The 13380-nt window shown below is 39.7% G+C and overlaps 1 protein-coding gene across 1 annotated transcript in view; it reads right to left on the bottom strand.

Annotated features, from left to right (window-relative positions):
• The window catches only part of NEK10 (NIMA related kinase 10), a 105848-nt gene that overhangs the window by 65048 nt on the left and 27420 nt on the right, over positions 1–13380 (bottom strand). Inside the window, exons 16-20 of the mRNA XM_089531322.1 lie at positions 12205–12269; positions 10094–10196; positions 9549–9677; positions 8806–8943; positions 146–191 (exon numbers count right to left, since the gene is read on the bottom strand). Of these exons, the coding sequence (XP_089387448.1) occupies positions 146–191; positions 8806–8943; positions 9549–9677; positions 10094–10196; positions 12205–12269 (481 nt within the window). The remainder of the gene's footprint in view (positions 1–145; positions 192–8805; positions 8944–9548; positions 9678–10093; positions 10197–12204; positions 12270–13380) is intronic.

The following is a 13380-nucleotide window of genomic DNA, read 5'->3' as shown; positions in this document are numbered from 1 at the left end:
AGTAAGGACCCTGCCTTGAACGCTACAATCTTTTTGATTAAGAGAGAAAAAGCACAGATCATTATCTTCTTACAGCTCTGTTATTAAAAATCTTATTATGGTAATACATTAGCTGAGGAAGTTAGCCCTTTAAGTTTATACTTACTTTCTAAGAACGTTCTGTAATATCGTACCACATTAGGATGATAAAGCTACAATAAAAATAATGTATATAGTTAAGGTTAAAGGGAACATCCATTTTTACATTGTTTCAGAATGTTCCTCTAAGTGGCCGTTATTGCAAGCAAGTGCTAGGATTGTGAACATCAGCATAACCTTTCACATTGTGCTACCATTTGTAATTAATTAAAGACATTGTAACAGGAAGCATGAAGAACAGAATACTTTTTCTGTATTGGCTATTCACACACAACTACCACTCATTAACTTCTTCTTTCGCAAGACTTCTCTTTCCCTAATTAGATCAAATGGTCCTAATTCCATCCAACCAGAGGCCAAATATATCCAAAGTGAAGAATGGTGGACTAGATAGCCCTTTGTTCTGACCCAGCATACCTATTAAATTGTTAATTTAGGCGGGATACAAACCGCCATATAGTACATCTTCTATACGTACTAGGGTTAGGAAGGGGCGGTGCTTCCGCACCCCCTAACCCTAGTACGTATAGAATACGTACAACATGGCGGCGCCCCTTCCACATGGGGGCCGCCATGTTTACATACTGGACGCATAGCGTCCAGACGTGTCGTGGCGCCTATGACGTCGCGAATGCGCCAGCGGCGCCTCGTGACATCATAAAGGCGCCGCAAAAAGAAGCTCCGAAATGTAGCTTCTTTTTTGCTCCGCGCGGGAGCTGCGCGGTTTGGCTGCTACGGCTCCCTCGCGGAGCAAATGGCGCCGGCGGGAGACCGCTGCAAAGCGGCGGTCTATATCCCGCCCAAGAGACTTAACTGAGGCGATGCTGCTGCGCAGCAACAAAGGAGCATTAAAAAGCAGCTCCTTTTTGCGGTGCAGTTGTACTGCTGCAAATCTACAAAGACGTCCTGATGGCGTTGCAGCTGCGCAGCACTGTTTGGACCCTGCGCAGCTGCGACGTCATAGCTGTGCACGACGTGTGGGTGGTGCTGCGCAGCTGTGATGCCCTCATCATGTACTAGTGTTGCGGGGCGTGTGCATGCACCACCCCAAGGCAACCCTAGCACGTCATGGGTGCGCCACAAAGGGCCTGTCTGTATAGGGCAGCTTTAGTTTCTTTTTTTAAAATGTTTTTCCTTGTAGTTTGACTTCTGACCCAAGTAAACCTTGCAGCATAATTTCACTAGCCATCTCACTCTCTACATAGAACATCACTAGAGGAGTAGATGTTGTCATGATCAATGTCTGTAATGAAACACAGACATTGATCATGACAACATCTGCAAAGTACAGATATGCAGCACAGTCCTACCCCCAGCTACATCAGCTTTACTAGTCCAGTCCAATTGATTTGTGCTGAGGAAATGGAAATCTTGTGTTTAAAGAACTTAGTCCCAGATAAGCCAAATATGTAAGACTCCACTTGTAAGCTTGGTACAGTGTTATCTCCTTAGAGGTAAAGGTTTATTCCTACTGTCTGCTCTACTTGTTTCTAACTCTACTTTCCCTCTTCATGCAGACCGCTCCTTAAAAAAGAAGTTAAATACATTGAATAATGCTAACAAAAACTGTGCTAAATATTATCCTGCACACTTTGAAATATCTCACTCTAGAAAGTAAGTAATCAAATTTTCTTCAGTTCTGAAAAACTGTCACTTGTCTGGCACACAGTTGTAATGGTCCACAAAAAGACACACCTCTTTTCTTTACTTGGAGTGGAAATTCAGGTGAAAGCAAGGACTATGAATTTTAGTTTTTCAGGGAAGAGGGAACATGTGGGCTGAATTGCTGGGAGGGTTGCAACTTTCATGTGGTTTTAAACTGTGCGGGCTGTTTTCCTCTTTAAGGAAAAGGACAAGAGCAACACAAGTGTACAGGTTAAGGGAGGGTATATCAACATAACCATGTTTTGAATCAGCATAGGGGAGGGGTATGGTCTGTGGTCTGAATATTTTTTGTTTTGACAGGTATCGTTCCAGATGTACTTTTTTGCTTTTATCTGAAAGCTCTTTCTATTTGAAGAATGTTCTTTTGGTTATGCAGGGCTACATAAGGAAAAACAGATAGGTGTGTTCCCTAAGGCCTTGTGTCATCCTGTTTGAATGATGCAGGCCATAAGCCCCAGCTGGGATTGGGTCAGGATCCGGCAGATCAGGCACAGATCAAGTGCATCCAGTCTGATTTGGGGTCAAAAGGGCCTTAACACAGCTCAAAATGACTTGCTGCTTGCTGCAGTTTCCTGGCTGCAACCACCTGGCTAGGCCACTAAACTCTGTGGCAAACTGCAGCAGATCAGACAGCCCCATGTATCTCTTACCTTACTCTGCAATGCTGCTAGTGAGAAGACAACAGTTGCAGTGTCTGATGTGGAATTGAAGGCCTGGCCATGTGGTTGCAGCCAGACTACCCACTTCCATGTCAGATGTGGTGCTGGTAACAGCAGAGTAAGGTAAGGGACACATGGCATAAGCGGGTCCATAGCATGGGGACAGGGGGGCATCTAAGTACCCACCCTTCCCTGTGCCAGTCTGGAGACTGATCCATGTTGGGACATGGGCTAAGATAGCATGGGGTTGGCCCATGCTATCCTGTCCCATCTACTCAGGAACCTATATGGTGGCTACAGCCAGAAAAATAAACAAAACAAACAGATGACAGGATTGTAACTGCTCAGGCTAACTGTGTAAAGCAGACCAATTTTTCCCAACCAACTGGCTGGGAAATAATATCTAGTAACAAAAAAAAGGAATAGCTATTGCTTTATATAACCCTGTCTCTTAAAAAGGCAGTCAGTGTGGCATAGTGGTTTGAGTGTTGGACTAAAGTTCGAATCCCTGCTGGGCAATGGAAACCCACTGGGTGAAGTTGATCAAGTCACACACTCTTAGCCTCAGAAACCCACGTGATAGATGCACCTTAGGGTCATCATAAATTGTAAACAACTTGAAAGCACACAACAACAACACTTAAAGAGACAGTCTCCGCATCATGTAAAATGTAACTCATAAACTCTAAGGTGTTAATGTCCTGCTGAAAGTTGCCCCTTAGACAACATATTCACAGATTAAGTGTTCCTGGAATGTACATAAAACATCCATTATCTTATCTAAAGAATGGGAGTGGAGAATAAAAACCTAAATTTTTCACCACATGATTTTCCATGTGCGCTTGGTTAAAAGGCACAATTACAGACTGTAGGCTTTTGGTAGTAGCAGGATTGAGAGGTACAGCTGCAGAATCATATAGTAGTAGTAATATAATGTATGACACACAGCCTGCAAATAGTGATTTCCCCTGGAAATAGATCCCAGGATCAGATAGTTCCCACTAAAATCTTACTGGGTGGAAGGGGGGGCAGCACTGAATAATAGTTGTAATAAAAAGGTTGCCAAAAGGGGGGGAAAGCATCCATTGTTCCTTTCTATGGAGATAATACAGTCAGCCCTCCATATCCACGGATTCTTTATCCACAGATTCAACCATCTATGGCATCAACATATAGCGCACCCACACCACGCATACGGCAAGCCCTAATATGGTAAATGTGGTGCGCAGTGCAGAGATGCACCCCATTCTAATGAATGGGGCTTGAACTTATGCGGAATTTGTCTTATGGTGGGTGGGTCCGGAATGGATCACCCGCATAAGGTAAGGGAACACTGTATCCAATATATATATAAATTCCAAAATGCATACCTTGATTTTGCCCTTTTATATAAGGAGTACCATTTTATTATGCCATTCAATTTAACGGGACTTGAACATTCACAGATTTTGGTATCCATGGGAGGTCATGGAACCAAACCCCACTGGATACCAAGGGACTACTATAGATATCTCTCATCTGTTATACCTATACACTGACTACAGCCACCACATAAATACACACACACTCACATGCAATGCATATAATTTTTCACACACTAGTATGAATCTCTGAGCTAGAAAAGATATGACTCCTTATAATACAATCCTACAAGCAGATTGTGAGTAATTAACAAAATCTTCCGATAAATGAGACATCATGTTTCTTAGGTCATACCTCTTCTGCCATCTTTAGAAGTCAAGCTAAATATTGAGTCAACAGCCTGTTAAAATAGTGTGCCTAGTTTTTTCTGTCCAAAAAAGCAGTTGTGGAATGGTCATATCTAGATCAGGGGTGTATCCCCACTGTAGAAATAGAGCAATTTCATCCCACTTTAATTGCCACAACTCCATGCTATCCTATAGAATCCTGGGATGTGTAATTTTGTAAGGAACTTAGAATTCTACAGTACTAGAGCTCTTTGGTTCTAAGTAATTCAGGAAATTATGAATCCCAGGATTCCATAGATTTCAAAGTATGGTAACTTAGATGGTAAATTTTATCAAAGTGCTATAACTGTGAATACTTCCTGAATCACAATGCAGAAGAGTTTAACCCTATCTCCTGTGTTGTGTTCCTGCTGAAAACAGTCTCCCTGAAGTTGATACAGTTTGAGTCCCCCTTATCCAGAATCCCAAAATCTGAAACACTTCAATATCCAAAATTGTCCACTTGGATGGCTAAAATGGTGACACCTTTGTTTTCTGATGGTTCTGTGTACACAAACTTTGTTTCATGCACAAAATTATTTTAAAAATATTGTGTAAAATATTACCTTCAGGCTATGTGTTTAAGGTGCATAAAATATAAATGAATTTCCATGTTTAGACTTGGGTCCTATCTCCAAGATATTTCATTATGTATATGCAAATATTCCAAAATTCAAAAGACTTCTGATCCCAAACATTTCTGATAAAGGAGACTTTTTTTGCAGTGTGATATTGTGGGAAGATAAAATATACTGCAAAATATTTCTCTCTCCTATACCAAGTTAAGTAGGAGCCTGAAGTAATTGCAATGGTACACACTTTACTATTTCCAAATGCTGTAGTATTACTTTTATTATTATCATTAAGATAAAGCATGCATAATAGAACAGCTCATTCCGTTGTGTGCTTCCTTTAGGCTACAACTCTTTCCACATGACTTCTTTAAAAAAACCAAACAAATAAACTATCTCAATTGAAAAATACTCTGAAGCAATTCCATCTCAACAGATAAAGAGATATGTTATTTGCAGGCTAAAGTGTCTTGTTCTGATTGAATTTCAAACTTCAGAAACTGTTACAGCAAAACAGATTAACTTTCAATGTATCGTTCTGAGGTTTGTTACTTCTTGACTCTTTAAGTCACAGCATAAAATTAAAATTATTGTGCTGGCCACTGAGATCAGTTGACAGTCATAAATTGCACATAAGGGCCCCATTCCCACTGGGCATATAAAGTGACGTATATCGCTGTGAGTCTGGATCAGATCAAGTTTCCGAGTCGTATTCAAATCAGGTCCATTGTTCCCATTACAAAAGGGAGCAAACAGACTTGGTTTTTCTTGACCCATGTTCTTGTTCCCATTGATATTTCTCCATTGTATTTTGATGCGGGTTTTTTTGTTCCCCGTTCCATTGCCTTTCTGGAACCAGTTTTTTTAAAAGCTGTCAATCAAGCGCTTAGGCGATTAGATGTCACGGTGACGTCTAATCCCCCCTTCTTCTTCTTCTTCTTCTTATCCCCCCTTCTTCTTCAAATCACCCCAATATGCAGCAGCCAGCCACCTCTTTTCTGTCTCAAAAAAGGAAACAAGGCTGGGTGCAGGAGCCACATTCAGGGTTTTGGGTTTTTCTCTCTCTCTCTCTTTTTCCTTTCCACTCACAAAAAGTTTTTGCCAGCCTCCCTTTCTCCATATCCCTTTTCCTCTTTCCTTTCTTTTCTCCTCCCTTTCAAAAAAAACCCCAACCAAATTAACTTTCTTCTTTTTTAAAAAAAAAGTTTTACACACTCAAATATTTATTATTATTATTATTATTATTATTATTATTATCATCATCATCATCATCATTTCCAAAGAGAGGGAGAGAAGGATGGCTCTGTGGGGAATTTAAAGAGAAAAAAAGTTGAGGGGTTGGATAGGTACATAAAGAGAGAGGGAATTATATTTCTTAGCGTTCCTCCCTTTAATTTTGGGGGGGTTGCTTAGGCAGCCTAAGGCCCTTTTTTACAGTTGAGAGCCTTGGGGTTTTCCAAGGCAGAAATAGGCACCCACTTGCAACCCAATGGGGCTCCTTGTGAGCAAGAGCCTCAGGTCCAGCATTCCTGCCTCAGGAGGAATTGGGGGAAGGTATTTCCTTCCCAGTAAGCCCCCACAAAGCTGAGGAGAGCCTGAGTGAGGAGGCTCCTGGCCTTCATAGGTCTCCTCCCAGGCAAGGGGACCCTTCTTCTTCAAACCACCCCAATATGCAGCAGCCAGCCACCCTTGTCATTCCCATTAGTTTGCCGTGGATCTAACACAGCAGCTGCAAAAAAAAACCCTCTGGAAAAGTGGTGTCAGGATAACCCAGGTTATCCACCGCTGATTCGGGTTTTAGCTAGAGAAATCGATCAAAGTTGAATCGAACGCGGATTCGAATGGGAACGATTTTCCTTAAACAAGGATTGAATGCGAATTCAAATGGGAACAATGTTCCTATAATCCGATTCTTGATTCACTTTATAGCCCAGTCGAAATGGGGCCAAGAGCATTTGAACACTTGAGGTCATCTTCCAATTCAGTCTTTACATATATTTACACTAATTCAGACCATTTAAAAACAACAACAACCGAACCCACAGTTGTAACACTTATGAGAGTGGCTGTCCTCATTCTTTTCAGTGGAACAGTAATCACCATGTGGACCTTCTTTCCATGTTTGGGACCCACTCCTTCCATAGAAATGAATGGTCAAGTTCTTGAGGACATTAAAACTATGAACTTGTACATCTGTAAGTCATCATTATTGCTGGAGGCATGCTTAAAATATATTAATAACAACTATATTTAAGTATGTAACTATGCATGGCAATGCTATTGATCTTATTAGGTCCACATCTGATGAATTACTAATATTTATTCAGTTCAACAAGGACTAGTGCCTGGTTTAATAAAACCATGGGCAAGGTGCCCTCCAAACTTTCTAAGGGGATGAATAGGGATGGCCAACAGGCAATAGATGGGCAGAGATCCTGAAGGAGTCATCGACCATTTAGTCCAGTGTAATAAAAGAATTAGAGAGCATTGTAGATACAGTCATTGCTATTATTTACCTGTAACATGGATGTCATGGGCAGAATCCAGACACCATACAATTCTAAATGTACCTGATCTCATCTGATTCTGGAAACTAAGCAGAGTTGGGCCACAGAAGAATTGGATGCAATACCATGAAAGAATGAGAAGATGGAACGTATCGTAAAGGTTCATTCTTAAGATGGCAAGAGGAGCAATCCACCATAATTGGTTATATCGCTGCATGTCAACCCAAGTAGGCAGGAACAACATTCTTTTCAGTTAGTACCATTAAGACTCTCCCTTTCTTCTGAAATTTAATTATTTAGTCCTGACTCTAAACCTCCTGTAATGAAAACTACATTTAACCTTTTTGTTTAAGGGCGGATCTGGATTCCTCTTCCTGCCATCTCGGAATAAACGTTTATGGTAAATCCAATTTCTCATTTTCAGGATAGCATGGAGGAGCAATCCACCACAATTGGGATGTACCCAGACCCTCAGTTCTGGGTGGGAACCTAATTACTGAATCATTACCTGAAGCACTGTCCTGCCAAATGCAGCCCATGCCGATTTAAATTTATCTAACCTATAGTGTCAAGGAAAGTTATGGGTTCTTTCAAACCTGCTACATCACAAATGTCCTGCAAAGGTGTTGTAACAGCATAGGTTAGTGATGGTGAAACCTTTAGTGACTAAGGGGCTCCACAGACCGGCACTTTGTGCCGGCCTGTAGGTGTGGTGAGGGTGGAGTGTCCGCACGCTCCGAGCCCTCACTGCGCTGCCCGGGCACCATCTTGGCATGCACCCATTGGTACATGGCGCACACCATGGTGACATCCCTCAGGAACAGCACCCAAATGGCGCTGTGCACAAGGGGCATCAGGGATGCAAAAGGAACCTGCCCAGAAGCGAGTGGTTGCCGCAGCCTCCTTCCGAGGCAAAAACAGGTGACGTTTAGCCACCCATCTGCACATTTAGATCTAGACCTATGGCGATTCCTGGCTCAATTGGCTAGTATGAGGGATTAACCGACTAGTTATGGATTGCTCCTTCAGCCAGCCTGAGAATATCGGGGATCGCTAGGCAAAGCAAGGGAAGAGTCTTTTGTGAAATTCCATAGGGCCACTGTTGCCACTTTGAACTGAAAATACAGAGCTAGCTGGACCAGTGGTCTGACTCAGTATAAGACAGATTCATCTGCTCTTTACAATGTCGTGCCATTTAAACTCAGGCAGTCTGTGGCCATTATGCTGTTGCCAAGACAGGAGTGAAAAAGTGTAGGTATCCTTAATATAAATGACCACACTGGTAATGCTTATAATTTTGTTTAATAAAAAAATTACAAAGATAGGAAAGGACTTCATGTTATCCTTAATCTTCTTAAATTAAATACAGTCACAGCTGTGATTTAACTTTTAAAAACCAAGCATCATTGTTGTAATCCAGCTTAATTTTGAGATCCAAACTACTGAACCCATTTATTTCGGGGGAAACCCCACTGATTTCTCTGAAATGTATTTTCATCTGCTCTTTAGGACTCACCTGTTCTTTAATTATGGTTAATTCAGAAACAATGCTCTTCACACTGCTGTCTCTGTCTTTTTTATCCTTTCCAAATGCTGGACTGTGTAAACTGATTTCTTTCATTGCTAGAAGGTTTTGGCCACTATGCTTTCTAACCTTTGAAAAGGAAAAAACATGCATGGATATGAACAACTATGGGCAGGAATGGATCTGCCACAAGTTAGGATGGGCGACTGTACTGTTATATAAAAGGATATTTGAAATAACATCACAACAGATCTATACAGAAATGAGAAATATATATATGGCCAATCCAGATCCAAGCAGTGGCTGAAAGAATACTATTGCTCATTCATTATGTTGTGCTGCAAGTAATTTGACATGCTCAACACTCATTACATCACAAATTCTTTGAACAGCCTGTAAAATGGCCCTTATAACAAACCTGGGTAAGGGATTGGGAGACTGTGGAACTGTCCGTTGCTAAAAGCACATAATGAGTTTAGGCCTGGGATGAGATTTAAAATGGAAACATTTACCTCATGGTATTAGCCACTCAGTTACTTCAGTTTTCTCAAGAATTTACTTTTTTATAACAAACAAACAAAAATTAATAAGGCCAATCTGATTCAAAGCAACACATGACTCATTTTTATTGGTAGAAAATGAGTCAAATAGATTTGCAGTATCAACACATATGGATGATGAGAATAGAAATACCAATGCACTGAAATATTTAACGTTTTCAAAGACAATTTTACCTTGTAAACATTTCCAAAGCCTCCACTGCCAATATGGTCCAAAATTGCATAATTGCCTATGTATTTTGTAGGTGCTTTATTCTGATTAATGTTTTCAATATTTTCAGCAATTTGATTGACTTCATCCTCCTGTTTACAAAAAAGGTTAAAATCTTTATTCAACAGATATAATGTTTTACTAACGTGTTCTGAGTTACACAGGTCCTAACAATGTGAGCACATACAAACTACCTTCCCCCTTATTTCCCTTCTCAGTTTTTCACCTCAGCCAATATTTAACTATTTTATTAATGCCTTAGGCTCATGCAGCAAGAGCAAATGTATCGTGTTCTTGTTTGTTATTGTCCTTTCCTTTCCCTGGAGAACCCTGAAGCCCAAGCAGTTTTTCAGAAACAAACAAACAAACAAAACCCTTCATAAGATCTTTTTACTGGAATTCATATTTTGAAATCATGTTCAACTGAGTTTAGTAGATACTGAGTCTCTATTGTCTAACCAAATGAATTCTCCTTGAAACAATAAGCAACCAAGTATTTGCTACTTACCAGCAATGCATTTAACTTAAATACCAGCTCTTCGTAAGCACTAATCTCACGAATATAATGTCCGATGTCAATGAAGCTCTCAAATAAGTCTGTGGGGAAGAGTCTGCAAAGAAATTAATTTGCATACTTTCAATACCCAATTATGTATTTCATATTGGGAAAAATATCTACTTTTACTTTACTTATTCATGTTTGACAAATCTTCTTAGGGCAAAATAGCGTTAAGAAAATATTACATACACTTTATCCATATATAAGATTTCCTTTTGTTAAATATAATTTGATTAGGTTCATACTGCAAAAATAAAGGATTGTTTAAATTTTTTGAAGTTTGGATAGTTCCCCTACTACATATACATTTAATACAAATGACTTACTACTATGTCAATAACACAGAAAACCTGTAAACCAGTTGTGGTTTTGTCTCTGTGTTTGTGTTTAGCTCAAGTGTGGTTAGTGCAGCCTGCAAGCTGCATAACGGATGTAAGAGTCCAACATTTTTGTCAATTTCCCCCCAGTTTTTTGTGCCCCAAATGAGTCCTCTTTGTCCCTTGTGCCACTGCAGGTGCAGAATCGCCTTTTAAAGACAGAATATTACAGAAAATAACATTCCTGGTCACTTCCTGTTATTAAAAAAGGGGAACCCAAAATTTGGCAAAAGTGCCTCCATGATCTCTAGAGGACATTTTGGAACTAAAAAAAAATGTTTCTGGGGTTGCTGTTTTTTACAGGTAATATAGTGGGGACAAGCCCTCAAACATCTCTACACGGGCAAATGCAGCCCCCCCAACTCCTGATAGCTGCTCACCCTTGATTCTGTTCCAGGCTTAGAAGCTATAAGTACTATATATACTCATGTATAAGTCTAGAAATGTTAATCAAAAAATTGACCCAAAAAACCTGGGTCCACAGGTCCATATAAGTACTGTACTTTAACTCATATATACTGTGTGTGTATGTGTATATATGTATATATATGTGTGTGTGTGTGTGTGTGTGTGTGTGTGTGTATATATATATATATATATATATATATATATATGAGCCACCTCCCTTCCCTGAATAGAATGGTAAAAGGTGAGACCTTAGTCCATCCTGGGAGCACCAAAAAGAAGCATGGACCCATCTGCTCTTTCATCCATCCAGCCTTTAGGATGAACACAGTTATGCCTGACAGAATTTACTAAGTTCTTTGGCATCATTTTCCTTTGCATCATCCTTTACATCTTTTGTTAGATGCCCCTAGGTTTTACCCTCAACATATCCATGGGTCATATCAAAATCCATAATTTTGGCCCTCAAACCTGCCGTCGACTTATACATGAGGTCGATTTACAGTTGAGTATATACGGTAAATACAAAATGTCTGAGCATGTGTCCAAAACAATTTGTGTCCAAACAAAATGTGTGCAATTATAAACACACTTAAAACTTGGTTAAAGAGATGGATGAACAGATAGGACAGACAGACACCAGACAGCATGCATCTTCCTTGTAACTGCAGAATATTCTAACTAATAATAGATTTAGCTCTATCGGCATCATGCTTTAGAATTTCATTTTTGTTGAGACCTAACTCATTCAATTTCTTAAGAAGAGATGTTTCCCAAGGAGATTTAAAAGAATCCAGAAAAATTAAATTTGTCAAACCTCCAGGGGTTTTGTGCAATTTTAGCCAATAGGTAAGTATACTAATCCACAAACTAGATTCTATTTTAATAGTCCCAACCTCCCTTCTAAGGACAGCGTTCGGGACACAATGGGCGAACTGGAAAATTTTCCTAAGGAATTTAGTTTGCACACATTCAATTACATTGATGTTACTATACAGCCCCAGTTGGGCTCCATACAGGAGTTGAGGGCGAACCTTGGCATTAAACAGTTTGATTGCGGCCGGACATTGAAACTGGTTCTAAAATGCAGTTACATTTCTTTGCAGAGACATCTAGGGACAACAGTGCCATCATTTTTGTCCCATCTCATTTTCTAATCTTCCAGCTAAAAATCACTGGATATAGCTAAGGCCTAAGACTAAGTACAGGTGGGTTTTTTGTTGTAACTCATTGAACAGTTTTTGAAAATATAATTCTCCTAATAATTCATCTGCATACCTTTTGAAGAGATGCCTGTTCCTTTCCATACTGAAAAGAAATCTCAAAGCTCTGAACGCATAACACTGGAAAAAAGAAAATGTACACATTATAGATAATTTCAGGCAAACAGCATTTAGTTTCCTTTGTCTAAATATCTTATGCCAGTAGCATACTGATTAAGCAGCAGATGATAGTCAGGGCAAGTGGTCTGAAAGCCTGATAGTCAGGGCAAGTGGTCTGAAAGCCTGACATCTTTTTAAAAGTAATGGAACAGAAATATTTTAATCCAAAACCTATCTTTCTCTCCTCACATTTAAAATCCTTCCTTAAGCAAGCATTACAAAAATGACTGAGATTACCCCTTTTCAAATGTTGGCAAGATCAGAGTAGCTTTAAAAGACACTTGTATTTGAACACCTCAATGAAAAATTTGTTTTACTTCAGCAAGGCACAAAATTGTGTTACAGAACGGGATAAAATGTATGGAGCAGCAATTACTGTATATGTGCTGATCCACATAATTTCTGCAATGAAATGTGATGACTGACAATTAAAATAATACATATGATGGTTTCCTAGTAAATTTATTTAACTATGCAGAGCTTTATACCACTGCTTGTCCATAACAAATAAGATGCACAATCCATTACTGAAGAACTTAAATTTTAACTGCTTTAGCTTAATTTATTTCAATTTACTTTTATTTTAATTATTTAAGTCTATTTAAAATCTTGATGCAACTAAAGCTAATTATGATGCAGTTCCACTGAAACCAATGAAATCAAAGTTAGTTGAACCTAAACTGAGCCTCATTTCATTAAATTACAATTAAGTTCACTGCACGTGACTTCTTTCATTAATTATGATGGTAGTTAAGTCATGTTTAGCTGGACCAGGGCCTAGGGATGTAAGGAAATACTGAAAATGTGCAGCATTGTTAAGTGAAATCTCAGAATCTTATGGATATACCTGTCAGTGGTCAGGCACTGGGGTGGGGGATTAGGGGTAAAATGCACAGTTCCTCATCCCTTCCCATGTATACTGCATCCCATCTATCCTATATCTCAATATTTCTAGCTCCATTACTTTTGTACAGCCGTCCCTTCATATCTGTGGGGATCTGTTCTGGATCTTCCCCAATGGAAAGCAAATTCCACACACCACCATTGGGAAGAACAGGGTGGAGCCATCCAC

Source organism: Sceloporus occidentalis, unplaced genomic scaffold (assembly GCF_023333645.1).
Source record: "Sceloporus occidentalis isolate IW3139 unplaced genomic scaffold, rSceOcc1.0.p SCAF_7, whole genome shotgun sequence".
NCBI lineage: Eukaryota > Metazoa > Chordata > Lepidosauria > Squamata > Phrynosomatidae > Sceloporus > Sceloporus occidentalis.
Note: the sequence above shows the minus strand (reverse complement) of the source record. Positions and strands in the feature narration are given on the sequence as shown.